Consider the following 25,668-nt stretch of genomic DNA (forward strand, 5'->3'; position numbering starts at 1 on the left):
ACTTAGTATTGGCTATAAAACACACAAACTGACTATGGGAGCTTGTAGATAAAATATCTTGTCACTAAATGAAACAAATGTAAAATACTATAGCACTCTATAACACCTGTTGAATTTGCAGCCTACAATATACTAGTGTCTAGACATCATGCATTGCGTTTCGGGGGGGGGCATAGGCTTTACATGGTCAATCGGCTCTCTGCAGTGACCATACAGCATTTACTGCAATGCGCCTCCGCAGAAGTCCGAGCAAACATACTTTTTGCTTCGTGGAGCAGAGCTGTTGTCAAGGAAGTGAGTTTTTGTTTATATAGGACCTCCCGCCCCCACCTACCGTCAACCAATCATGTCAATGTAGCTATACGGAGACCTCCGCATTGTTACAAAATTTGATAGGCGCACCACGATCCCGTACAGAGCTTGATTTGGCCTCTGCGTGCCTATGGAGGCTCCGCAATTGCGTCACATCCGCCATTCGAACCCTCTGACCACATTTTCAGATCAAGCATAAACTGGCTTTAAGAGGCGGTTAGAAAAGGCGGAGAGGGCTCGTCATCTGAGTGCCAGTCACTATCCTCTGGGAGGTTCCATTCTGCCTCATGCAGCGGTGTAAAAAACCCAAGACTTGCTCACCAAAGTATCTGACCAAACACAAACATGGCCACTGCTTGCACCGACAGCTACCGATAAGAGTGTCGTGAACAAGCCATACCTCAGCGAACAAGTGTGACACAAAGTTTCCAAGGATTATCGAAGTGGGCCACTTTGTGCCTTCAGTGGTGGTTTTGTAATCTAAAACTCGAACGGAATAGGCCGAGCGGGTGAAAGCTGCAAATTGCCTACATGTCAACGTTGTCTCTTGTAGTGTTGTAAACAGCTGGTAAGTATTACAGCACTGCCTGCGTCTATTCTGGTTAGGGAACTAAAGCAAGTTTTTGTTAGGATTCTATGCGCTTTAACTTTGTATTAATGAACTCGGATAAAATGTTACTTTATGATGCAGTTGAACGATATACAATATTTCAAACATTCAAATCGCAATGATTTGCGTGAATATATTGCAAGAGCCCGGTGTCTGCATGATTGTTTTTTACTGCGCAACATAAGGGTCTCTTATTGAGAGTGAAATGCTTTGTTTTCAGACGTGTTGAGTGATCAAATGTTGACCTACTTCTATAATAAAGCCATAGGCTACGATGCAAAAGTTGGAAGGTAATACTTCCCCCGCCCCCTCTCGGCCCCTTATAATGTGAGGGATGGGTTCTCCTGTAGGCCTTGGGCGTGTCAACATTCAGGTAGTCTATTGGCAGGCAAAACCAGCGTTGTTATTTTGAAATATCTTCCTCGCTTTCCCAGCAAGAAAGTCTTAAGATCAAGTCCAACAATATACTATCAAATGAAACAACCACCACTCATACTATAACTGTTTTTTTTTTTAAACTAGAAAATTACCTTGTTGTTTTTCACTAATAATGCCATATTCTCCACTGGAAAATAATATTTTTCATGTGGTAATGGAACTAAAAAAGAAACATGCAGAGAGAACACTTGTAGTAGCCTAGTAATTCCATAACAACTCTCTACTACATGTCATTCAAAGTGTGGACCTCAGTTTAGGCTAAGCTTTATTGCACTTTTGTGACTGAATTTGCAACATCCGTCTGCAATCGTGTGACCCTGACTAAATTGAGTAAGAATTCAATCTCTGTCAATGACGCTCTGTAGCCTACAGGTTCCTACAAGCCAAGGTGCTCACATACAGTACCTGTTGCTCAGCACTTGACTGATTGCCAGCAAGCAACTGAGGCACTGCAGTGACAAACAGAATGTGCCATTCCTTCCTTCCCACCTCTATGCGGGCCTCTGTGTGTGTCTGCCATGGCAACCTGAGGGCCAAAACTGTGGACATATTTAACAGATCTTAAAACGCATCTTTTTAGTTTCGCTTTTCCTTAGGGTGCTTTTTTAGTCTTTCCGTATTTATTGTTCTTTTTTATCCTCTTATGTTTGTGTAGTAAATAATTATGTTTTTATTTTAGTTGCTTTAAAAAAATAAATCCCTGTAAAGCGCATCGCATTCATGTCTGAAATGTGCTGTATAAATAAAGCTTGATTTGATTTGATGGCATCTCTGTGCCAGTTGTCTACGGCATTGGTCCCAGCAGGGCATATAATGGTATTTCCCCATTGGTACTGTAGCCACATTCAGGTTTTCATTAGAGTAGCAATGCCGTTTGTGCAAAAATAAAGAAAGTCTCACCCTCTAAATCAGGGATGGGCAAATTTGATGCAGGTGTGCGCCACAAAATATATTAACTCATCATGAGGGGCCACAGTGGCTCGCTGGTCTGCCTGTCCATATGCAGTCAGAGCAGGTTACCTAGCCTTTTGGGGGCCCTGCGATTGGGGGCCCTGCAATTGTACAACTTTTGTCATGGGGCGTAGAAAAAATGTTGCAGTTTTAAAGCAAGTTTGCTACAATTCTACACAATATTCCATGGGCGGAGAGAATATTGATCCTGGGGTTGCAGGCCGCCAGTTTCCCATCCATGCTCTATATGCTCCCAAATGTAATGGGTACATTGGTGCTGCATTGCCAAAATGTTGATTAGGTTAAATTATTAACACATGAAATAGTTGACCATATATAAAGTGTGACTTTCTTTCTTTTTCTACAGTTTGCTCTTCGTTAGTCAGCACCTCTACACATTTTTTTGGGTGTGCGTCAGCTCAGGCATTTTACTAGCAATGCAGTTTGTGGCACAGTATTCTCTAAAATAAGGCTATACTCTCGTGAGGGAGGAACATTATCTGACTTGTCTCTGCATGGGAAACAATGAATTACACAACAATGATTCAATCTAGTCAGATTTCTAGTTTGAACAATATTTCAGCCCAACCCCTAGTGTTGGAATGCACTGAAATGCTGCTCTGTAGCAAGTGCTACCATAGTACTTACTAGTGTGTCTGTTGTGAGAACTTGTCACTGAGTGGGTATTGGAGTAAGTTTTGCCACATTCAATGTTTTTTAAAATGTTTTTTATTTTTAGTAATTTAGCAGACGCTCTTATCCAGAGCGACTTACAGGAGCAATTAGGGTTAAGTGCCTTGCTCAAGGGCACATTGACAGATTTTTCACCTAGTCGGCTCGGGGATTAGAACCAGCGACCTTTCGGTTACTGGCACAACGCTCTTAACCACTAAGCTACCATGACTAACTGGGTCATGGCCCCAGTTGGGTGTGTCTTTGTGCATATGTATATTTAATTTGCGCCACAACTATGTGCCAGGAGGTCTGTGTCAGGTGACTGGGGGTAAATAAGGAAGCAGACTGGCAAGGGAACAACAACTGACAGGGCTCAACCATAGAGATAGAGGACTCTAGTGCCAAAAAGCCTGTTTTAGCATGGGCAACGCCATTGAGGACTTTCACCATTTTGAAGTGGTCAACTGGGTGGGACTTCCTATGGGTTAAGGAAGGATCACATAATTCCATCCGGGTCATCAGGAGAGATCAGCCAATTAATTATACTCTTGAGCAAACTTTCCATAACTGCATGTGGCAGTAAATTGCCAACCTTGGCTTTTGTACCTGTTCAAATCAAATCACATTTTATTTGCCACATGTGCCGAATACAACAGGTGTAGACCTTACAGTGAAATGCTTACTCACAAGCCCTTAACCAACAATGCAGTTTTAAGAAAAATAAGTAAGTAAAAAATAATTAAAGAGCAGCAGAATAATAAAATAACAGTAGGGAGGCTATATACAAACACACACTTCAAGTGGCAGTACACAATCTTTTAGTTTGTTTACCAACTCGAAGAAGAAGAAAATTGACTACTTCAAAATGGAGCTGGCCTCAATGGCACTGCCAATGCGCTGACACATACAATGTTGAAAAGGTAATCATTCATTTGTACTGCAGTACTTAGGTAGGCCTTTTCCTGTGAAAAAGAAATATGATACCATTTATATGCTTCACTTCCGCGTTCTGTTTAGGTCCATGCTGTTTAGGTGCGTCTCAGATGTGCCACAAAGGAAATTATGATGGCGATTGTGGCTCCGTTATGTGTGAAGCCGAGGAGAAATATGAATATAGCTTCAATCTTATTTGAGTTACAGCAATAGTTCATATGAGGGAATTTAGTTTGGCCATGTATAGTTAAAATTAATTGGTATTCTAATGCTCACAACAAAGCTTTATGTTTAGCCTTTTTAAATGGTCTTGTTTTCTAAATACTGTATTTAAATTTAGTCCTACTCTTAGTTTGACGATTTTGCATCCCAATACTCATGTTTCTATAGACATCATGGGCCTCAGTTCACCTGAAGCCACAATGCAGTATTGACACTGTAGCACATGCCTCCAGTTTTCTAAATAAGACGTGCACATCACACACAGTCAGGAAGTTGTTTATTTACATTACATTTACGTCATTTAGCAGACGCTCTTATCCAGAGCGACTTACAATAAATGGAGATAGGCTTACTCGTCCAACTTTGCTAAAGCATAATTGAAAGAATCCATTCTTTGGTGTCTTCTCAGGTGACCTATTCATTTCCCCTGACTCGGATGTCTCTGCAATCTTTTTGTTCTGAACTTTCAATGGATCTGGGTGCTTTTTGTCTGTCAGTGTGGTTAGTTAGGGCAGTGAGTGTTTCCCCCCTCCCTCCACTTCCCTGTGGAAACAATGCTTTCTGTCTGGCCGCCCGTCACGCTCGAGGAAGGAGGCAGTGAGTTGACGTTTCGGCTGAGCTCTCCTTCACCCCTCGGCTACCTCTGTCTGATTCGACCCCGCTGCACTTCATCTGTCAATGAGCACCCCAAAGTATTACAATGGCACCAGGGCTATTAAATAATACATATTATAATTAAGCCTTTTTCAAGTATATTTTAGCCTTTTGAAAACTCTTTCTCTCCCATTTTCTCTCTGTTTCCTGCTTATAGTCATCATAAGTCAGACAGATGATCAAGAGGGTTAGTTAGCCTTGTATTTATTCTGTATCTCCTACAGCCAACACCGCTGTCATGGGCAGTAGACAACGTCACGCCTTGCAGTGCAAATGTTTTATCAGGCTTGTATGTAAAGCATGTCTTTTGTTGGGTATGTAGGCGGCACATATTCTTTCACATTAAGTGCATTATAAACACCAACGCAACAGTACTATATTTCATAGTGCTCTACTTTCAGATGGTAACAAAGCCGTCTTAGAATGGAACACTGTGACACAGAGTGAGAACCTGCTTTTAGTTGCCCGACTGATGAGTGAAAATGTTCACTCTCTCGTCAGGTTGTATTGACATCTCTCTTTACAAGACTCTCTTTAGAGATAGCATTCTAGCCTCAGGTTGCTAGCTCCAAGGACGAGATGTTTTCAGTGCTTTTATATAGGATTTTCTTTGTTTAGGTTTAATTTATTTGCACCAAAGAAAATAAGTGATAAACAACAAACACAAAGTGGGTTCAACTTCTTTAGGAAAACAGCACTAATGTTGCCAATGTACATCATTATGTTGTCATCCAGAGTTATTTATTTTCCAAGTTATAGTAGACTATATTTTACATGTTTGGTCTGCTAAGTGTTTTCATTTTTGCCATGGGAAAACATTTTGCGATACTGGTATCGTCCTGTCTGTAGTAGTTACAGTGCCTTCAGAAAGCATTCATACCCCTTGACTTATTCCACATTTTGTTGTTACAGATGGAATTCAAAATTGATAAAAAAAAAAAAAAATCTCACCCGTCTACACACACATACCCCATAATGACAAAGTGAAAACATGTTTTTAGAAATGTTTGCAAATGTATTGAAAATGAAATACAGAAATATATCTAATTGACATAAGTGTTCACACCACTGAGTCAATACTTTGTATAAGCACCTTTGGCAGTGATTACAGATGTGAGTCTTTCTGGCTAAGCATCTAAGAGCTTTCCACACCTTTATTGTGCAACATTTGCCCATTACCCTTTTCAAAATTCTTCAAGCTCTGTCATATTGGTTGTTGATAATTGCTAGACAACAATTTTCAGGTCTTGCCATAGATTTTCAAGTAGACTTAAGTCAAAACTGTAACTCGACCACTCAGGAACATTCACTGTCTTCTTGGTAAGCAACTCCAGTGTAGATTTGGCCTTCTGTTTTACGTTATTGTCCTGCTGAAAGGTGAATTAATTTCCCAATGTCTGGTGGAAAGCAGACTGAACCAGGTTTTCCCCTAGGATTTAGTCTGTTCTTAGCTCCATTCCGTTTTATTTTTTTATCCTGAAAAAATCCCCAGTTTTTAACAATTACAAGCATACGCATAACATGATGCAGCCACCACTATGCTTGAAAATATGGAGAGTGGTACTCAGTAATGTATTGGATTTGCCCCATACATAACACTTTGTATTCAAGACATAAAGTTAATTGCTTTGCCACATTTTATGCAGTGTTACTTTAGTGCCTTGTTGCGAACAGGATGCATGTTTTTGAATATTTTTTATTTTGTATAGTCTTCCTTCTTTTCACACTGTCAATTAGGTTAGTATTGTAGAGTAAATTGTAGATCCTCAGTTTTCTCCTGTCACAGCCATTAAACTCGAACTGTTTTAAAGTCACCATTGGCCTCGTGGTGAAATCCCTGAGCAGTATCCTTCCTCTACGGCAACTGAGTTAGGAAGGACGCCTGTGTCTTTGTAGTGCGTGTGTTGATACACCATCCAAAGTGTAATTAATAACTTCACCATGCTCAAAGGGATATTCAAAGTCTGCTTTTTTATATTTTTACCCAGCTACCAATAGGTGCCCTTCTTTGCGAGGCATTGGGAAAACATAATTACAATTTGACGTTATTGTGTGTGGGCCAGTGACCATTTTTTTTCATTTGAATCCATGGTAAATTCAGGATGTTACACAACAAAATGTGGAAAAAGTCAAGGGGTGTGAATACTTTCTGAAGGCACTGTAGATCACTATAAACACACTGTCATTCAAAAGCACCCATAAATTACCCTCATAACCTCATACAGTCAGTGAACCAACCCCTGTCGGTGTCACTCAGTTTAACTGACCCCGGTATATACTTTTTTTTTAACACTGCCTGCATGTCACCTTTTTCCATTAGCTGGTAGTGAAGCAGTCACTCCACCTGGGAAAGCCACAAATATGCATTGAGATATTGTGCTCTTGCGTATGTATGCACTGTAATGTAGCCTATTGTATTTAACTTGTGGGCGGCAGGTAGCCTAGCGGTTAGAGCGTTGGGCCAGTAAACGAAAGGTCGCTGGTTCGAATACCCGAGCCGACAAGGTGAAAAATCTGTCGACGTGCCTTTGAGCAAGGCACTTAACCCTAATTTGCACCAGGGGTGCCGTACTACTATAGCTGACTCTGTAAAACAACCCATTTCACTGCACCTATCCGGTGTATGTGACAAAACATATTTACATTTTTTGTGCTGATGATATGTGTTATTGTGCTCTTATGCCTACATGAGATGCGTCATGAAATTGCCTTGGAAAAACTCATAACTTTTGACACAGCTTTTCATAGAATTGGTGCGAGGGAAGTTTACAGCTTGTGGTGCATAGAATTGATTGTTCTGCCACTCTATTTCTCGACTGTTGCGTATACTCTGCTTGTCTGTTGAAGTCAGATGATGCTCCGACTGAAATCGGATAATCACTAGGACATGGAACATTGCCTATTTCTTTAAGGAAATAGCAGTATGACATTATCATAGAGTACCACAGTATGAGTCATAATACCCATAAAACCTAGCGGTCAAACAGGGAAATGGTTCCAATCGTTTTTCCACCATTCATTTTTCCCATTGGGGATTTTAGATGCACTTAAAATAAGGGCTGTGTTTTGTGTAGGCTTACCCTGGCGTGACGTTTTGATAACCGTGTAAATCTCTCTAGGACTTTGCCTGTATTTACCCCCCCAACAAATGAAATGCTAATTAGCTGCTAATGTGGCAATCATAAAGAACTATAAATGCCATGATAATCTGGATGAGACTGCCGAATCGAGGCAAAAATTAATCCAGAGATTCTTACCATCTAATGTTGGCTAAATCTAGTCATTAATAAATCAGCTACATTTCTTTCAGTGGCCAATTCTGTGAACTGTCTTGTGCAAGTTTTAAATTGACACAATACCTGTTAGTGAAGGTGTCACCTAGACATGACATGCAGGAGCTGGCAAGGATGTATTGATAAGTCACCTTGTCCTAGAGAGATTTACATGGTTATCATATCGTAGGTAAGCCTACATCAAACACTGCCCTTATTTTAAGTGTTTCTAAAATCTCCTATGGGGAAACATGATTGGAACCATTTCCCTGTTTGCAGACTGTCTTTCATCATCATTGTCAATGTCAGTAGTAGGTTACAGGCCATGTTTTTACACTGAATTATCTATTTCCCTGCGGCTCTTTGCTTTATATCTCACACCTCAGAAATATTGACTATTGACCCAGACAAATGATAAGAAAAGGTATCTGTTTTCCCTCTCTCTGTCAAGAACTAGAAAGACGTAATTCAGTGATGACTAGGCTTATTTTCGAGGTTGGCTAGACCAGGGTTTCCCAAACTCGGTCCTGGGACCCATCCTGGGTGCACATTTTGCTGGGTGCACGTTTTTGCCGTAGCACTATACAGCTGATCCAAATAACCAACTCCTCATCAAGCTTTGATTATTTGAATGAACTGTGTAGTGCTAGGGCAAAAACCAAAACGTGCAGGACCGAGTTTGGGAAACCCTGGCCTAGGTTAATGCTTTAGGTCTAGCTGATTTGAGTTGTGTAATGTACTAGTCTTGACGTTGGACTGCACTTGGTTACCCAGAGCAAGGAAAAAACATCAGGAGTTGAATCAACATGTTGCTTGCACTGAAAAACAGGTGGTGCCCATGGAATACGTTTGAATCGCTCTTTTTCCCAGTCATGTGGGTTTTCACTTGTCTTCTTGTTTTCCCCATTCTGCTGGATGGCTGCATGATTTTCTCCATCTATGTAGCCAGATATGTTTTCCCTTTTGCTGCAAATTGCAGATGAGGCTTATTGCCTCCGGCAAACATTTTTTAATAAGCTATTGGATATTTTCCGCTTTACCTGCGCATTGGTGGCATTTGGCTGATTGCTGCCTGTTATCAAAGGCCGTGTCTAGACTTGACAGTTCATGCAGCTTTAGTGTTCAGATCATAGAGTTCCGATCATGGAATTCCAAACGTGTCACGTGTCTACACCTACATTAAAATGTGTCTACCTTGTCCAGATTCCCTTTTCCCGCGCTATATTCAAATGCCAATATGCATTCTATAAATAGGCTAAATATAACGCTACAACTGATGGTAGTAGCTAACTAGCCAGCTAACCTCTGTAGCTAGCTAGCAAGCAACGTTAAAGGGATTGCAAACGGGTTAACATAACTCTCACCCACCCAAAATAAAACATTTTTCTAAATATAAGCTAGCTGGCTAGCATTTGAGGCCAGTAAACGCGTTCCTCACATGCTAGGAACGTATTTCCTCCAACGTTATAATGAAAAGGTGCCTCTCGCTCCCAAAAACAATTTTTTTTCTGGAGACTTGTGGGAGGAGTGCTGATGATGTCACCCACTGTATGCGCTTTCGGTAGCCTGATTGCGTCCAGGCTGAGGAGAAATCCACACACAATGCATCCCTGACCACCTCCCTGAAGTGGTCAGACAGATCTGAACACAATCAGACCACAAAGCAACTTTTGTGTGTCTAGACCTGTCTTTTCAATGCGATCTTTATATTCTGATAGCAGAAGTCTCATGTAAGTGTCAAGTGTAGACATGACCAAATGTGTTTGGGAGGGGGTAAAAATTGGTGTTTCTGTAACCATGACCTTGTTTGTGAGTTATTCTCAGTCATGATTGACAAGTAATGACTAGGTAATCAACATACATTGGTGATTGACTCATTGGCTGGCATGAGTAGGCTCAGGGATAGGCCTCAGTGTTGTTGGCCTAGGTCTCACTGAGTGGAATGCCTCGTGCATACTGAAATGGCAACATCTCTCAACGCATCTCTTCTCTCGCACCCCCCCCCCCCCCCCTTTTGTTTACTCTTAACCCAAAACTGACCTAGAGAGATATTAGCAACTATTCCTATGCCAAAGAGGGTGGTTAGTCTTCTCACAACGTATTGTTTTGATTAATTAATGGTTGAGGTAATTTGTTGGAATCCCCCCCCCCCCCACACACACACACACACACACAGCCTTTGCCATCTGAATCCAATCAGGCAGAGGGGTTTTCACCTCACTTGAACTGACCCCATTTAAAAGCCTGACTCCTCCTCCAGACCAGAAGCCCTGGTTTTACTGTTGTTCTTTCCTTTCAAATAGGAGTTTTGTTTCAACGTCGCCACCTTGTCCCAGCTCTGTGGCACAGACAGACACCGCTCTGTGATGACAGGTGGCAGCGCCGCTGCTTTGCCACAAGCTCTAGGCAGACTATAACCATGGAGTGGCACTTGAGGGAGACATGGGTCCTGCGCTATAGGGGTATTAGTCCGAACTGTCACCAGATTGATGAAAGGAGGCTCTTACCATGAGTTTAGGGCAGGCTATATGTGATATGCTGTTGTGTCTTGTATATTAAAGTATTTAGAAGGATATTTCATCAAAATCTATATCCAGATTCCTCATGTTATGGGGATGAGACAAAATACACGTTGTTCTTGTCTTTTTAAGAATGTAGGTTTGAATTCATTGTCAGAGCAATATTTGCTGTGTGAACTGGAATGAGCCTCAAGTTTATATCAATTCAATTGCTTAGTGTTCGCTCAGAAGTATTGTTTGATTATAGTACTGTAAATGGGAAGGAGATAGCGTACTAAATTGTGTAGGGTTTCAACTCGGTAACTTAGATGCTTGAAAATAAGGTAATGTGATCGGTTCGTGTCATTGCAACCTATTGAAACTTTCTGTAAACAGTTATAGAGAGAAGCATCTGTTCTTCGGTAGGCGAACTCTGTTAGTTCTTTCTGTGACGCGCTCATATCTCTCTCACTAACTCCGTATGACAGGTGTGTGTGTGTGTGTGTGTGTCACTCACTGCCATTGCCATTCTCCTCAGACAAGCTGGTCCCCAGTCCCCACTGAGCGGAGCTGCATGACGGGGGCTCTGATCTGCTGGAATAATTGAGACAAGGCTGTCTGCTGTCCATGACGACACACACACACACACACACACACACACACACACACACACACTCGCCCCCATCCCTCCCCCCACAAGATCTAGCATCCATGGTCTTTTGTGTGACAGGAATGAGATCACCAACTGTGGGTGTGGGAGACCATTGGGGATGGAGTTAGGGGTGTTCCACGCTGAACAATGAACCACTATAACCCTATAGATAAGGCCTTTTTGCCCCTACTGCTTAGTCGCTTGATTTGCGTAGATCTTGCTTAGAAGTTGACAACGTAAAATCATAAACTTTATAAGAGTGCTGGGAAGGGCGATATATCGTACATACCAGTATGGATTTTTAAAATACCGTTAGGAGTGTAATGGTTCACCTAACCCACGGTTCGATACGAATTGCGGTTTTGGGGTCACGGTTTGGTTTTGGAACTGGAAATTTTACTAGGATTAAATGTCAGGAATTGTGAAAAACTGAGTAAATGTATTTGGCTAAGGTGTATGTAAACTTCCGACTTCAACTGTACCTATTGCTCTTGTAATTTCTTCGGCCCGGTCAGAATCTGCTGCTTCAATGCAAAGGATAGAAGACTTAGTTTTTTGCGTTTTCGTCTTGCTCGGGTGGTAGGGATACTGGGGTGATGTCGGCGTATATGTGTCATGTTTTGAGGTGTTGGCAGCTGCCTAGGCTATCCTCGTTGAGCAGTGGTGACATACTATTTCAGTCTATCGCTGTTGTAATATACTGGGAGTCCAAAATGCAGTTGGCACACTGTGTCCTGTTAAGGGAGCCACCCTAGTGTGTTTGCGTGTGGTGAGGGTTCCTAGAAAAGTCCTCCTCTGCCTGAGGACCGTTGGACCGGCGCTGCATGCTTTTGTCAGGTTTTCAAGTTGAGACCAGCGCCACAGCCAAGAAACATGACCTCCATCAATACACATGCATAGAGGGGCCTGGCCTCCCTTTCCCTGTGAATAGAGAGACTCAATGGAGATGAATATAATTTGGGAGTGAGGAACTGGCCAGCACGCCCCCCTGGTTGACCAGCGGCCAAAGACGAAGGGAACTTCTGCCATATGGCTTTCAGCAGGGCTGTGTTCTGAAGGGCACAATGTACAGACAATGTCTGTTCTTATTGGAGAAGTCCAGGTAGCATCTCCATGTCAGAATGGTTTTTTCTTGGGCCATATTCAGTAGGGAAAACCGTAGCGAATAGTTTTGCAACGAAAATGAGTGTTTATTGGAGAAGTCCAGGTTGTCCCTCCCTGTTAGTCAGTTTTTTTTCTGTCCATTGTCTTCTGTTTTTGTGTCTAATAAATACGACACGTGAAAGTTGGGTGAAACAAGAGTGGTTAGAGTAGTGTTGGCACTTGATATGGGCCTCTGTTGCTCACTCACACAGCAAGCCCAGTGGAGACAGTGCCCTCATAGTGAAGGCCAAACAAATACAGTGTGACGCCCGAGTAGTTCAGCTCTGCCCCAGAGGTACACAGGAACAGGTTTTTCTTAGGGAGGGGCCATTATTTTATGTTCACAGCCTTTAATGACTCAGGCTCAAGTTACAACATTTAGGAAAGACTGTAGTACAATGGAAATTTCACAGACCAGTTAAATTGTCCTTTATTATTATGAACCTCTGTGCTTGATAATGCTCTCATATTAATTTGTTTTATTAGTCTGAGGCCTGCAGTTGCTTTAGTCACTTTTTTTGTCTGAACACATTTATTGCTAATTCATTTTATGTTGGTGTCAGATTGTAAAACGGTTAGTTCTGGCCACGCAGTCTGATTGGCCGATGCCTCTGCCATGTTTCCCCGTAGTCTACATAGGCCGCTATCCTCACAAGACAAGATGGCCGAATGAGAATGGAGTCCATGCACGCTTCTTTTTAATATATACTAATGTATTCTATTTAGCAGGTGCTTTTATCCAAAGCGACATGTAGTCGTGTGTATACAGTTTACGTATGGGTGGCGCCGGGTATCGAACTCCCAATAGAATCAAAATAACATTTTATTGGTCACATACACATATTTAGCAGATGTTATTGTGGGTGTAGAGAAATGCTTTACCGCCATGCTCTACCAACTAAGCCATAAAGTACCACAAACCTCAAAGGCTTTTAGTTCAATCCCTGCCCAAGCTATCTTTATTTGCTTTCCTGATGTTTAAAGTGGACTTTAAAATGGCCTACATCTGATTTGAACTGTTTGAAGGCCACAGAGTGCATGTAGGGATACAGTCTCCTCGTGCCACCCTTTAAAGACCCACACCAGATTGATTTCCTGCGGCAACTCACCCCTGGCCAGATGGAATAACACCAGGCTGCCTGGCATTGTTGGGGTTGGGTTGCCATGGCAGCGCCAGTGTTTGTTTACCCTGCACGGTCTGCCCACAAAGAGAAGAACTTCTGCTTGTCCTTCTCTTATTGTACAATGCTGCCCGAGGAAGACTCTAGTTGCCGAAACACGTTGCAGTTGTGCGTCCTGATGTACAATGCTTATCTACTCCTATATAATAATATGCCATTTAGCAGACGCTTTTATCCAAAGCGACTTACAGTCATGTCACAATATATGTATTATTATGTCAACATTTTCTGTTAATAGTTCACTAAAGTTTATTGCAACGTACTGGCCGCCTACTTGTCTTCCTTCTTATTGTATTAGTGCAATATGTGAATCGTATCGTGTGTTCAGGGTAACTGTTTTATCCCACAAGGAAACACCTACATCCTCTGCTCTGTGTGTGTGCATGTGGCCTGACACACCCGACAAGGGCCTCTCTCTCTCTCTCTCTCTCAACTTTCTCTTTTTCTATCTCTCACTGTCTCTCTTTCCTCTCGTTCTCGGTTCTCTCTGTCTCTCTGTCTGTCTGTCTGTCGGAGGAATTTGATCTGGCCTATCTGTCAGTAGGATGCTCTTGGCATGGTGGAGTAGGTGTTTGGCAGGCAGGCAGCACATCTCGTTCTCTCTCTCTCAGGATGTGTGTGGGTGTGGTGTGTGTTGAGGGTACTTTTCCAAGTGTAGGTGTTCAGCAGGTAATCCATTGTGCTGCAGAATTCCAAGCGAGGTTGGTTGAGAGTGCCGTTGTCAGGGAAACGGCGGTGGAGCTAATGACTGTCAGGACCCTGTGCTGAATACGAAACAGTGATGATGCCTCTTCTGTTTTAATGAACTCACAGTCCCATCTTTCGAACTCACAGTCCCATCTTTCGAACTCACAGTCCCATCTTTCGAACTCACAGTCCCATGCTGTGTGCATTAGTTTACATAGGCCTACACAAATTACGTCATGACTTCGTTGTGGTTGTAGGGGAGTTTTGGGGGATTTATTTTGTTCTGAGCTTTACAAGGTGCAGATTGACAGATTTGATGTAGGCCTACACCTTACTGCGTTGGCATAATGGTGGGTTGGCAGGTCAGGCAGTACAGTGTGGCAGTAGTGTTGGTTTGCCGATCTCTGTTTGTCGTGTGGATCCTCTCATGGCCAACAGCGACCACATGTCTGCATGTCGGTCTGCATGTGTTCCTTGTTAATGAAAGGGAGCAGGCATATGTGCCCATGCTGCCAGGAAGCTGGCATGGCCATGAATGAGTCATACCCCCCACCACTACTAGTTCTACCACCTTAAAGGATGATCTGGGATAAGGGTTTGTTCACCACACCTGCTGGCACCACACTGGCAGCTAGAGAACAAGGAGTTCTGTTTGTGTTAGTGGATGTTCGTGGCCTAACGTTAAGTGTCCACAGTAAAAATGCTTTATACTCCGTGTGTGTGTGTAGTCTTCAATAATCCAGTGAGATTGTGAACTAATCGTTTGAGTTGGTCATTTTAGTCAACAGCAAATATGTACCAAAAGGCAATATGGTTTGTGTAAGTGGATTTTAGTGGCCTAACTCCCCCACCTGGGCTATATGGACAAATCCATATCACGATAAATTGCCTAATTGATGGTATAAGGATAAATAGAATGATACGTTTATAACATTAATCTGCACCACAGTTTTAAATGTTTTATTACCCTTGAAACTACTACTATTGGTTTTATGGTTGTAGCCATCAATTGTCCCATTAACAATCCCCCATATTGGTCAACTTATTTCATTTCAAACTTCCCATGTCTCTAGTATAGGCTACTTATCGTAATGAACGATACCAGCAAAATGCCTGCGACAAGTGATCGGTGTCGATCATTTCTGCTTTATTGGTTTACACACACACAAACACACTACTACTACTACTACTACTACTACTACTACTACTACTACTACTACTACTACTACTACTACTACTACTGCTACTACTACTACTAGCTACTACTACTACTAGCTGCTACTACTATCTACTACTACTACTACTACTGCTACTACTACTATACTGCTGCTGCTACTGCTACTACTACTAGTGCTACTACTACTACTACTACTACTAGTGCTACTACTACTACTGCCTAGCTGCTACTACTACTGCTACTACTACTACTAGTGCTGCTACTGCTACTACTACTACTACTGCTACTGCTGCTACTGCTACTACTGCTACTACTACTGCTACTGCTACTAGTCTACTGCTGCTACTACTAGCTGCTAGCTGCTGCTGCTACTGCTACTACTACTGCTACTACTGCTGCTGCTACTACTACTACTGCTACTACTGCTGCTACTGCTACTGCTGCTGCTACTTGCTGCTACTGCTACTACTGGTGCTACTACTACTACTACTGCTACTACTAGTGCTACTACTAGTGCTACTACTACTACTAGTGCTACTACTACTACTAGTGCTGCTACTACTACTACTACTACTACTACTACTACTACTACTACTACTACTACTACTACTACTACTACTACTACTAGGCCTACTACTACTACTACTACTACTAGTGCTGCTACTACTACTACTACTAGGCCTACTACTACTACTACTACTACTACTACTACTACTACTAGGCCTACTACTACTACTACTACTACTACTACTACTACTACTACTACTACTACTACTACTACTACTACTACTACTACTATTACTAGGCCTACTACTACTACTACTACTTACCACATTAAGTGATTTGTGAAATCAAGTTCCTCCATACTGGCATCACATGGACAGTGCTAGAGAATGAAGGCCTGTGGGTCAAGGAATGAACACTGTCTGCTCTGCAGCTGACCCCTGACCTCTCATCAATTAACATGAGCTTAGCACCCCAGGATAGCCTAGCTACGCATGGCGCTAAGGCTAGCACCCATCCACCCTAGCTCAATGCCAATTCATAGTTTAATTCTCAACACTCACTCCTCTGTTCACTCTAAAGGGGTCTAGGCAAACGGAGCCGACAGAGATTCCAAAAATTAAGCAGCGCAAATGTATGTACAACTACGTCTAGAGCGACGCAAACGGACCTCTGTCGGCTCTGTTTGTGTAGACCCCTTTAGGCGTCAGACTCAGACGAACGTGACAACACACTTTGAGTGACAGCTGCTTGAATGAACAAGGCTAGAGCCTACTCTGAATAACCTCTGGTCTAGTTATCATGACAAGGTGTCCATAGTCCATCAATAGCCATATTTTCATTGTCACAGGGCACTTAGCAAGCTGCTTTAAAAGCCCATTCAGGCTAGCCTTGTTAAGCTGTGGGTAATGCAATGTAATAATTTAGATATTATGGCAAGATGCATTTAAATGTCTCAGTCCCAGGTGTGTGTTAAGTGAAACATACAGTATGCTATTGATTGATTAGCTCTGAAACAAACAATACGTCAGCCACTAAGTTTTGTGTTATGTTGCCATGCTGCAAAAACCTATAAATTCAGCTGTGTGTGTTTCTGTGGGTGCGTTTACACTGGCAGTCCAATTCTGATCTTTTTTTTCACTAATTGATCTTTTGACCAATCAGATCAGCTCTGAAAAAGATCTGATGTGAAAAGCGCTGATGTGATTTGTCAAAAGACCAATTAGTGGAAATAGATCAGAATTGGGATGTGTGTGTGTGTGTTAGATGACACAATTCCAATGTCATTCATCTTGTACTTTGAGTGGTCACACAAACATGTTGACTCAGAAGCCTTAACGACATCTGAAATATATTTATTTAGGAGTAGCTTTTTCTAACCTAAAGCTCTAAGGTACCAATGTTTCTAATGCATACACCAGACCAGTGTTGCTTCTGTTAAAAGCCTACTTCAGAGTTTTGATGTGAAATGTCTGACACTACTTTGAGAGAGCCAGACCACGCTATGCCTACGCATTTAAAAACTAACAAGACAAGTTGTTTTCCAGTCACAAGTCCACTAACCACCACCAGACAAACACATTCTCTGTGTCATGACAGAGCGTTTAGCTGGAACACATTTTATGGTGTGTTTTATTATATGGTAAACAATGTATAAAAAAAAAAGTAGTTCTTGACTCAGTTACCGGTGAGGTGTAACCATGGATACGATGTAAATCTCTGCAGAAAGTAGGACCATCAGTGCCTTGTCTCCTCGGTCTGCTATAGTGCACTGCATAGCATACTAAGGGGTTTGTTGAATCAAACTAGCTCACTATCTGAATGGTGAAGGGGTTGGACAAACAACATTATTTGGATGAGAACTTTGTTTACTGTGCGACGCGAAAAGAACTAGACTGCATTTTGATTCGCAAACACACACATACACATTCTCTGAGGAAGAATTTTGGCCAAGATTCAATGTCAGCTATGATCAGTAACCAGCGTATGTCTCTATCCTCAGAATTTGGAATGTACCCCTAAGTAGGCTAACATTACCCACAGTTAGACTACATGGGACATGTATAGATTCAATAGCATGACAAACCCTCATGGTATGGAAGGAATGCTGGCTGTGGTTTTGCCCCCCCTCCCCTCAGAGCAAAGGAGATGGCCACGGGAAAGAGTGTTCTATGGGATGCATCTGTGAGCTCCTTTGAGCCCTGCGGGCCTGCCTGTCCTACTCACTCTCTCCGTTGGGCTAGCCAAAGAGGAAGCCACTGTGTGCATATGTCGTCCGTCCCCCTTCCCTCCCCATTTGACCATTGGAACGCTCCAGGGAACTTTAGCATTTCCATTCTATTCTGCTCCCCTGGAGCAACCAAACCACACCAGAAAGGGGGCGCCACCCCTCCCTCATTATTCAAGGCATTTTTTATTGCCTTTCTTGTTTGTGGAAACCCTGAGTCATTCTTCCTCGATCTTTCACAAAACATGAAACTGTATTTTCTGGCTCTGGACCATGATGTAATGCTTTGAGGGTGAAATCCAACAGGGATGCACCACTCAGACTCTTTAGTCGTGCTGGGAAATCAGTCTTTGATTAGCATACTGTAACTGTATCAAGAGTCTTAGAGTAGGAGTGCTGATTTTAGGATCAGTTTGGCCTTTTTGATGACAATTAATACAATTACATAGACGGGGGGGGGGATCTGATGCTAGGTCAGCACTCCTACTCTGAGATGCTTGATACATGCTGAGCTGTGTACTGCTGATCTAAAGGATTGCTCTTCGTTGAGTTGGTAGCAGTTCTGTTTATCCCTACACCTTTTTAGTGAGAGAATAAAAGGCTGCTCATTTGAGAGGGATATCCTAAACTCCCATTTGACTTTGGCTGCTGGTGAATAAAGAAACCGTGCTATACTTCCCTCCCCAACAGCCTGTGGGAGATTTAACCCTTTCTTCCTCTGTTGCTCATGTTGCTACACGTGACGCGCTGGATAACATCTGACCAATTAAGTGGCAAGAACAAGGTCATGGTGCCGTGCTAAAAGTCAGAGACGGAGATGATTTAAACACTGTTATGAAGTCGGCTAAATTAAGTCCAGAGCCGTGTGCTCTTCTTTCAGTTCAGAGGAGCCACTTTTCTCCTTTCTTCCTTCTGGCTCCTGCCCCATGCTGCAGCTGACTCACGACTGGAAAATGTCTCTTCCTGCGTGGGTCTCCACTGCTTTCTTAGCTTTTCTTTCTTCTTAGATGGCCTTGTTGCTTCTATATGCTTTATTCTCCTTCCAAAGCCCAGTGTTTTTCTTGGATGTCTGAATAAGCCCTATTTGCACCATAGAGACTTCCTCCAATTGCTCCAAAGTGTATAAAGCAGTCTGTCTTCAGAGGGATCCCCACACTCTCACACGTCACATTATGCAAGTAAGATGACCTGGTCTTATGCTGCCAACTTATTTGAGAGACTGTACCATTGACAGTATTTATGCTTGTGGTTATCGTGCCTAGTCAATGGCTTGTTCAAAGATATATGTTAAGGGATTTGAGTAACATAAATACTATTATAAAGGTAATTTGGTTTTTATACACACCAAGAGAGAGCAGCTGTGATAGTTGCCACCCCATCTAACGGAGTCAAACCTGCTTTGTAAATAACAGGTGTAAACTAACAGTGAAATGCTTCCCAACAATGCAGAGAGAAATAATAACATGAGGAATAAATTGCATATGACTAATTACATGTGCTAATTACTAAATATTTCCCATAGTGCTTATTACTGCTAATTGTCATCATGCTACGTCTTCTACAGCAGGAACATCTGTTAAATCATCTCTGAGCTTTAGCATTTAGCCGTCCTTATTCTACGGATGGAAAAGTTTTATATTCCATGTGAAAAGAAAAACAGGACTCCAATTCTTTAGTTTTCACAGAGCGTTTTTTTAAAGACTTGATTTATGCTCACAGTGGTGTTTTGGTACATTCCATTCCACTCTGCTCTCTTCTGCCTCTCCCTAGTCACGAAGCTCCTAACTCTCTCCATGTCCCTTAGTCTGGGACCAGGAAGTGAACATGTCCAGTCGTTTCACAAGACCCCTGTCATTCTTAGGTACATTAGGTACTTTATGGTGGGATGCTGTTTAGACACCCACCTACTGTTAGACATATACACTCATATTAGGGATTCTACATACGCTGTTAGAATGTATAGGCCTGTTCCATGGTGAAAGTGTTATTTATTTATATATGTATATGTGTGTAGATAGATAGATAGATATAGAGCAGGTTGTTCCCATGTGACTTCCTCTGTACCATCTATAGACTAAGGCTGCGTCCCAAAAGTCAACCTATTCTCTATATATTGGACTATTTTAGCACCCTAATGGCACCCTATTCCCTACATAGTGTACTACGTTTGACTAGAGCGCCCCATGGGCCCTGGTTAAAAGTAGTGCACTTTCTAGGGTATAGGGTGCCATTTGTGATGCAGACTAAGACCTAGGCTACATTCTCTGACCTTTATCCTCACCTTTGACCTTCTCCCCTCTGCCTCCTCTCTCTCTCTCTCTCTCTTCAGGCACGCCCAGTCATGATTGTGGACAAGGGTCACCGTGTGACCGACTACTTTGTGGTGGCCGGGCTGACGGACAAGTCCACGCCACTGGAGCAGGACCTGTCGGAGACCAAGTCCAGCGGGCCCAAGGCGCCCATCACTGACCTGGCCGTCATCAACAAGTCGGCGGGCGAGACGGTGCCGGAGGGCTTCACCTGCATCGAGAGCACCTACAGTGCGCAGCAGGCCAACCTCAACCACGGCAGCCTTAAGAGCCCCGAGATATTTCTCTGCTACAAGAGGGGCCGCGACAAGCCCCCACTCACTGACATCGGGTGGGTGTGTGCTCTGCTCTGAACCCAAATGAACTATTCAAAGTGTGTGAGCACCACACCAGTTAAAAAAAGTGTTACACAATGGGATCATTAGGGTTAACTCTAAAACAGGAAACCATAACCTCTAAATCCCTTACTCTCCCCAATGTGACCAGTTACCAGAGTAGTCACCTCTAATAAAGCTGATAAGTACATATCGTTTAATACATTTCCACTGATAAGAGAGAAAATGGTAGTGGAAAATTGCTTCTCGTGTGTTATTTAACCCCTTTGTGATATAGTGCTTGCTTATTATTTTGAGTGCTTATATTACATTTGACTGGGTTATTTGCTAGATTAATTGAATGCATCCCAATTTGTGAAGTAAATCATTTCATTTTCAGGCACTTTTCCTTTTCTATCTATTAGGGAAATAAACCCAATAATGTTGCGTTTTGGAAGAGTGATGCCTCCCGCTATACTGTAATTAGTGTCTATTTAGATATTTAACCTTGAGCCGAGTGGTTTGTTGATGCCTGTCATAACGCGCTGTTCTCGGTTTAGTAGATTGTTGAAATATTTGCTAGCCACATCTATCCGCTCTTCTTAGCCAAAACAACAAACTGGAGTTTCCAGTTACTTGGCTCGACTGATGTTTTGAAATCCTCGGTCCTGCTTTTGAACACACAAGTCTCTATAGCCCTCACTGATTAGAGTGTAAACAGCAGATCAGATATCAAGTGTTTCCCCAAAAATATAAAAATACACAACAGTCATTGAGAGGAGCCATAACCTTTGTTTAGGAAGGGACTGGTTTGGGGTTTGGGCACATACAAGTGTTATGAACTGCAGGCCTTGTTAGCTGTTGCACCATGGGATTGTTTCACAGGCTGACTCCGTAAAGGTTTTGGAAGGGTCCACTTCTTGTCAGGCAAGGGGGAGGAAGAGGTGGAGATAAGGTCAGAATTTTTGGGGGGCTCTGTGACGCTCTCCTAGGCATCCCAGCCCTCTGCTGATGGTTATTCCACATGACATTCGTCTCTGTCGGAAAGCTTCACCATAAGAATGGGTAAATAAAAATGGCTCCTGTAAATTATTCATCTTCCTTCTGCTATCCTCTGCAGTTGTAAGACCCCATTTCCTTGCCCTCCGTGTTCAGTGTTGTCTGTCACTGTTCCAACTCGGACTCCTTTTTGTGTCTTAATTAAGAGTTTGCTTGTCCTTCCTTTGGATTCTTTTGGCTCCCATTCAGAATGAACGGTGTACCGGCTGCCAGATATGAAGCACGAGAGCCTGTCTGTGTTCCTCCTCATGCCACAGTGTGACCCTTCATCGGCTCCTGTGACCTTCCCAAGATTCCAATGACTTGGTACAAGGAGGGCAAGGCTCTTGGCTGTGCCCAAGGCTTGCTGCACAGAAGAGACGAGGGCTGTATCCGAAAACGTTACAAGCTGTCATCCTTGCTTCCTCTGTCAAATCCTTGGAGGATATAAGGTCGGAGGAACCAAGGAGGAAGCAAGGATTTGACTGCTAGGAACGTTTTCAGACACATAGCTGTTGCTTTGGAACCCCTGCAGTCATTCCTGTCACTCTGAGTCTAGTGCAGCGGTAGACTGATTGCATTCCTGAAAACATCTAGACTCCTGTGTGGGTGGATACAGTGAGGAAGTTTTAAAAACCCATAGAATACTGAAATCTGAAGACGTGCATTGCTATAATACTAAATACACAAGATATAGCCTAGTTATTCGGTCAACTTCCTCTTGTAATTCATCAGTACATGGTAGCTCCCAGTTTCCCAGTTTGCTCTCTGCTGTCTTGGAGGTTGAAATGAGTCATGTGCTAAAGATGTCTGACCTGGAGGAGCTCTGCTCAGAGGAAGGACTGACTCATTTAAGGGGAAGCCTTGATAGGAAAAACATTTTCCTCAGAAACAGGGAGTTCTGGCCACATACTCCCTTTTTAATGCTGTACAAACTACCAAGTTCCTCTCCACAAATAGAAAACCGTGATTACTTGTCATGGCTATGTTTATGTCATGTTAAACTGGGATTTTTTTTTTTTTTACAGTAAATGAAGAGAGATTGGTAAATAGAATAGATAAATCATTTACCCACCCCGTCACACGTCCCTCAACCTGTGAGCGTGCACTTGATATCACAGCGAATTCAGGAGGTAGCCCAAACAGGACTTTAATCTAGGTTCCTGCGATTGTTCAACACCTTAGCCCTTACACCAAGAGGTCCAAATCTTTTGATCGCTAGGTCAATCAATCAAATGTATTTATAGAGACCTTTTTAAAACAGCAGTTGTCACAAAGTGCTTATGCAGAAACCGAGCCTAAAACCCCAGAGAGCAAGCAAATCAAATTGTATTTGTCACATACACATGTTTAGCAGATGTTATTGCGGGTGTAGCGAAATGCTTGTGCTTCTAGCTCCGACAGTGCAGTAATATCTAACAAGTAATATCTAACAATTTCACAACATATACCCAATACACACAAATCTAAGTAAGGAATGGAATTTAAGAATATATACATATATAGACAAGCAATGACAGAGCGGCATGGACTAAGATACAGTAAAATATTATAGAATGCGTTATATACATATGAGATGAGTAATGCAAGATATGTAAACATTATTAAAATGGCCAGTGATTTCAATAGGCAGCAGCAGGCTCTAATGTGCTAGTGTTGGCTATTTAACAGTCTGATGGCCTTGACATAGAAGCTGTTTTTCATTCTCTCTGTCCCAGCTTTGATGCACCTGTACTGACCTCGCCTTCTGGATGATAGCGGGGTGAACAGGCAGTGGCTCAGGTGGTTGATGTCCTTGATTATCTTTTTGGCCTTCCTGTGACATCGGGTGCTGTAGGTGTCCTGGAGGGCGGGTAGTTTGCCCCCGGGAATGCGTTCGGCAGACCGCACCACCCTCTGGAGAGCCCTGTGGTTGCGGGCGGTGCAGCCCGACAGGATGATCTCAATTGTGCATCTGTAAAAGTTTGTGAGGGTTTTGGGTGCCAAGCCAAAAAACTATTTTGCGCCTTCTTCACCACATTGTCTGCGTGGGTGGACCATTTCAGTTTGTCAGTGATGTGTACGCCAAGGAACTTGAAGCTTTCCACCTTCTCCACTGCGGTCCCGTCGATGTGGATAGGGGGGTGCACCCTCTGCTGTTTCCTGTCCACGATCATCTCCTTTGTTGACGTTGAGTGAGAGGTTATTTTCCTGGCACCACACTCCCAGAGCCCTCAACACCTTCCTGTAGGCTGTCTCGTGCAGAAGTAGATGCACAGTGGCTAGGAAAAACTCCCTAGAAAGGCAGGAACCTAGGAAGAAACCTAGAGAGGAACCAGGCTCTGAGGGGTGGCCAGTCCTCTTCTGGCTGTGCCGGGTGGACATTTTAAGAGTACATGGCCATTAAGTCCAGATCGTTCTTCAAGATGTTCAAACATTCATAGAAGACCAGCAGGGTCAAATAATAATCACAGTGGTTGTAGAGGGTGCAACAGGTCAGCACCTCCAGGAGTTAATGTCAGTTGTCTTTTCATAGCTGAGCATTTAAGGTCAATGTACTAAGGTTGCTAGAATATGTTAGGCCACAGCACCTCTCTAGCCACACGACCTCATCTCTAGCCTGTGAGTCAGTTTGTTTGTGCTATCGTGCCAACTCCTTGTCACTCATTGTCACGTCAAGCATGTTTGGCTGGACAATGATCTCAATGGAGTTGGCCAGAGCACAAACAGATCTGGGACCAGGTTCCCTCATCTCTAGCCTGCCATGTTGAGCTCGGTGAGCTTCGGAGCCCTGGTTGGTTCACTTCATAGGCTGTGGACGAGGCTGAACAAGTTTCTCAACACTTCGGTGAGAAGAAACACCAGATATTTCCCCACCAGTGGAAAATATCCACTCTTCCTTTGCGTTTTGCCTTCGCTGCATGTCTGTTTAGTTTCCAGCTGCCATGTAATGTTCTGTGGCCAGTGTGGGAGGTGCGTAGAAATTACCCCCATTGACTTTACTTGAAATATGACCACTGAAGTTGAAAAACTTTGCACCATGCAAACTCATCGAGACTCCAAAACCTCTTTTGGTGTTGCAAGGTTGAATAAACTTCAGAATATTTTCCATTTGTATGTTTTCAAAGTAGAATGTGCAGTATCTATTGGTGTTCAACTCTAGAGATAGCTCAGTGAAACCTTTTTGTAAGTGTATTTTGGTAGTGACTGCCTACTACAGAGAGTGAAAAAAAGGCCAGGTCTGAGTGAGCACTGATTATGTGTGGGCAGGAGTCATTCCGCTGCCAGCACTTTGCAACACTCTGCTATCCGCCAATCTCAGCTTCCTCACACGTTGACGCTCAGGCCTTTTGAATGCAGGTCAGAGGGTAGCCGCATGGGCGAAGGCATTAGTCTGTGACTCTTTCTCTCTCTCTTTCTCCCTGTCTCTCTCTGTGTTAGTTTTTACCTACCTGTGGGATATGTAGGACAACATTTAGAAAATTCACTCCCATGGTGTCCTGTAGATAGAGGGACTGGGCATACCTAGGCTTATTTTCTTTTGGCCATGTAGGTATTGGGTATTTTTGTTTCACTTTCATTCTTACCAGTTTGTGAAAGGCTCTGTAACTGTCCACAGTCATTGCTCATCCATCCGAATCCATTTTTCCCCAACCTCCAATCCGCTTCATCTGTAGAATGATTCCGTCTCGTTTGTGAATGTTTGTTGTTGTATGTGTTCATGTGTGATGTGGGTGAATGTGAATGTGTACATGTCATTTGACTAATATTGTTCTCTCTCTCACCTCTCTTTTCTCTCCCCTCTCCCTCTGTCTCATCTCTCTCTCTCCCCTCTCTCTCTCTCTCTCTCTCTCTCTCCTCTCTCTCTCTCCCCTCTCTCTCTGTCTCCCCT

General features: G+C 42.9%; 1 protein-coding gene across 2 annotated transcripts in view; it reads left to right on the top strand.

Moving 5' to 3' along the window:
• Positions 1-492: 492 nt before the first annotated feature.
• LOC121571159 (DENN domain-containing protein 4C) overlaps positions 493-25,668 on the top strand; it is a 60,921-nt gene continuing 35,745 nt past the window's right edge. For both annotated transcript variants that reach the window (XM_041882490.2, XM_041882491.2), the window contains exons 1-2: positions 493-880; positions 20,466-20,776. In XM_041882490.2, coding sequence (XP_041738424.2) covers positions 20,478-20,776 — 299 coding nt within the window. In that variant the 5' untranslated portion in view covers positions 493-880; positions 20,466-20,477. The remainder of the gene's footprint in view (positions 881-20,465; positions 20,777-25,668) is intronic.

This window comes from Coregonus clupeaformis, chromosome 8 (genome assembly GCF_020615455.1).
Source record: "Coregonus clupeaformis isolate EN_2021a chromosome 8, ASM2061545v1, whole genome shotgun sequence".
Taxonomy (NCBI): Eukaryota; Metazoa; Chordata; class Actinopteri; order Salmoniformes; family Salmonidae; genus Coregonus; species Coregonus clupeaformis.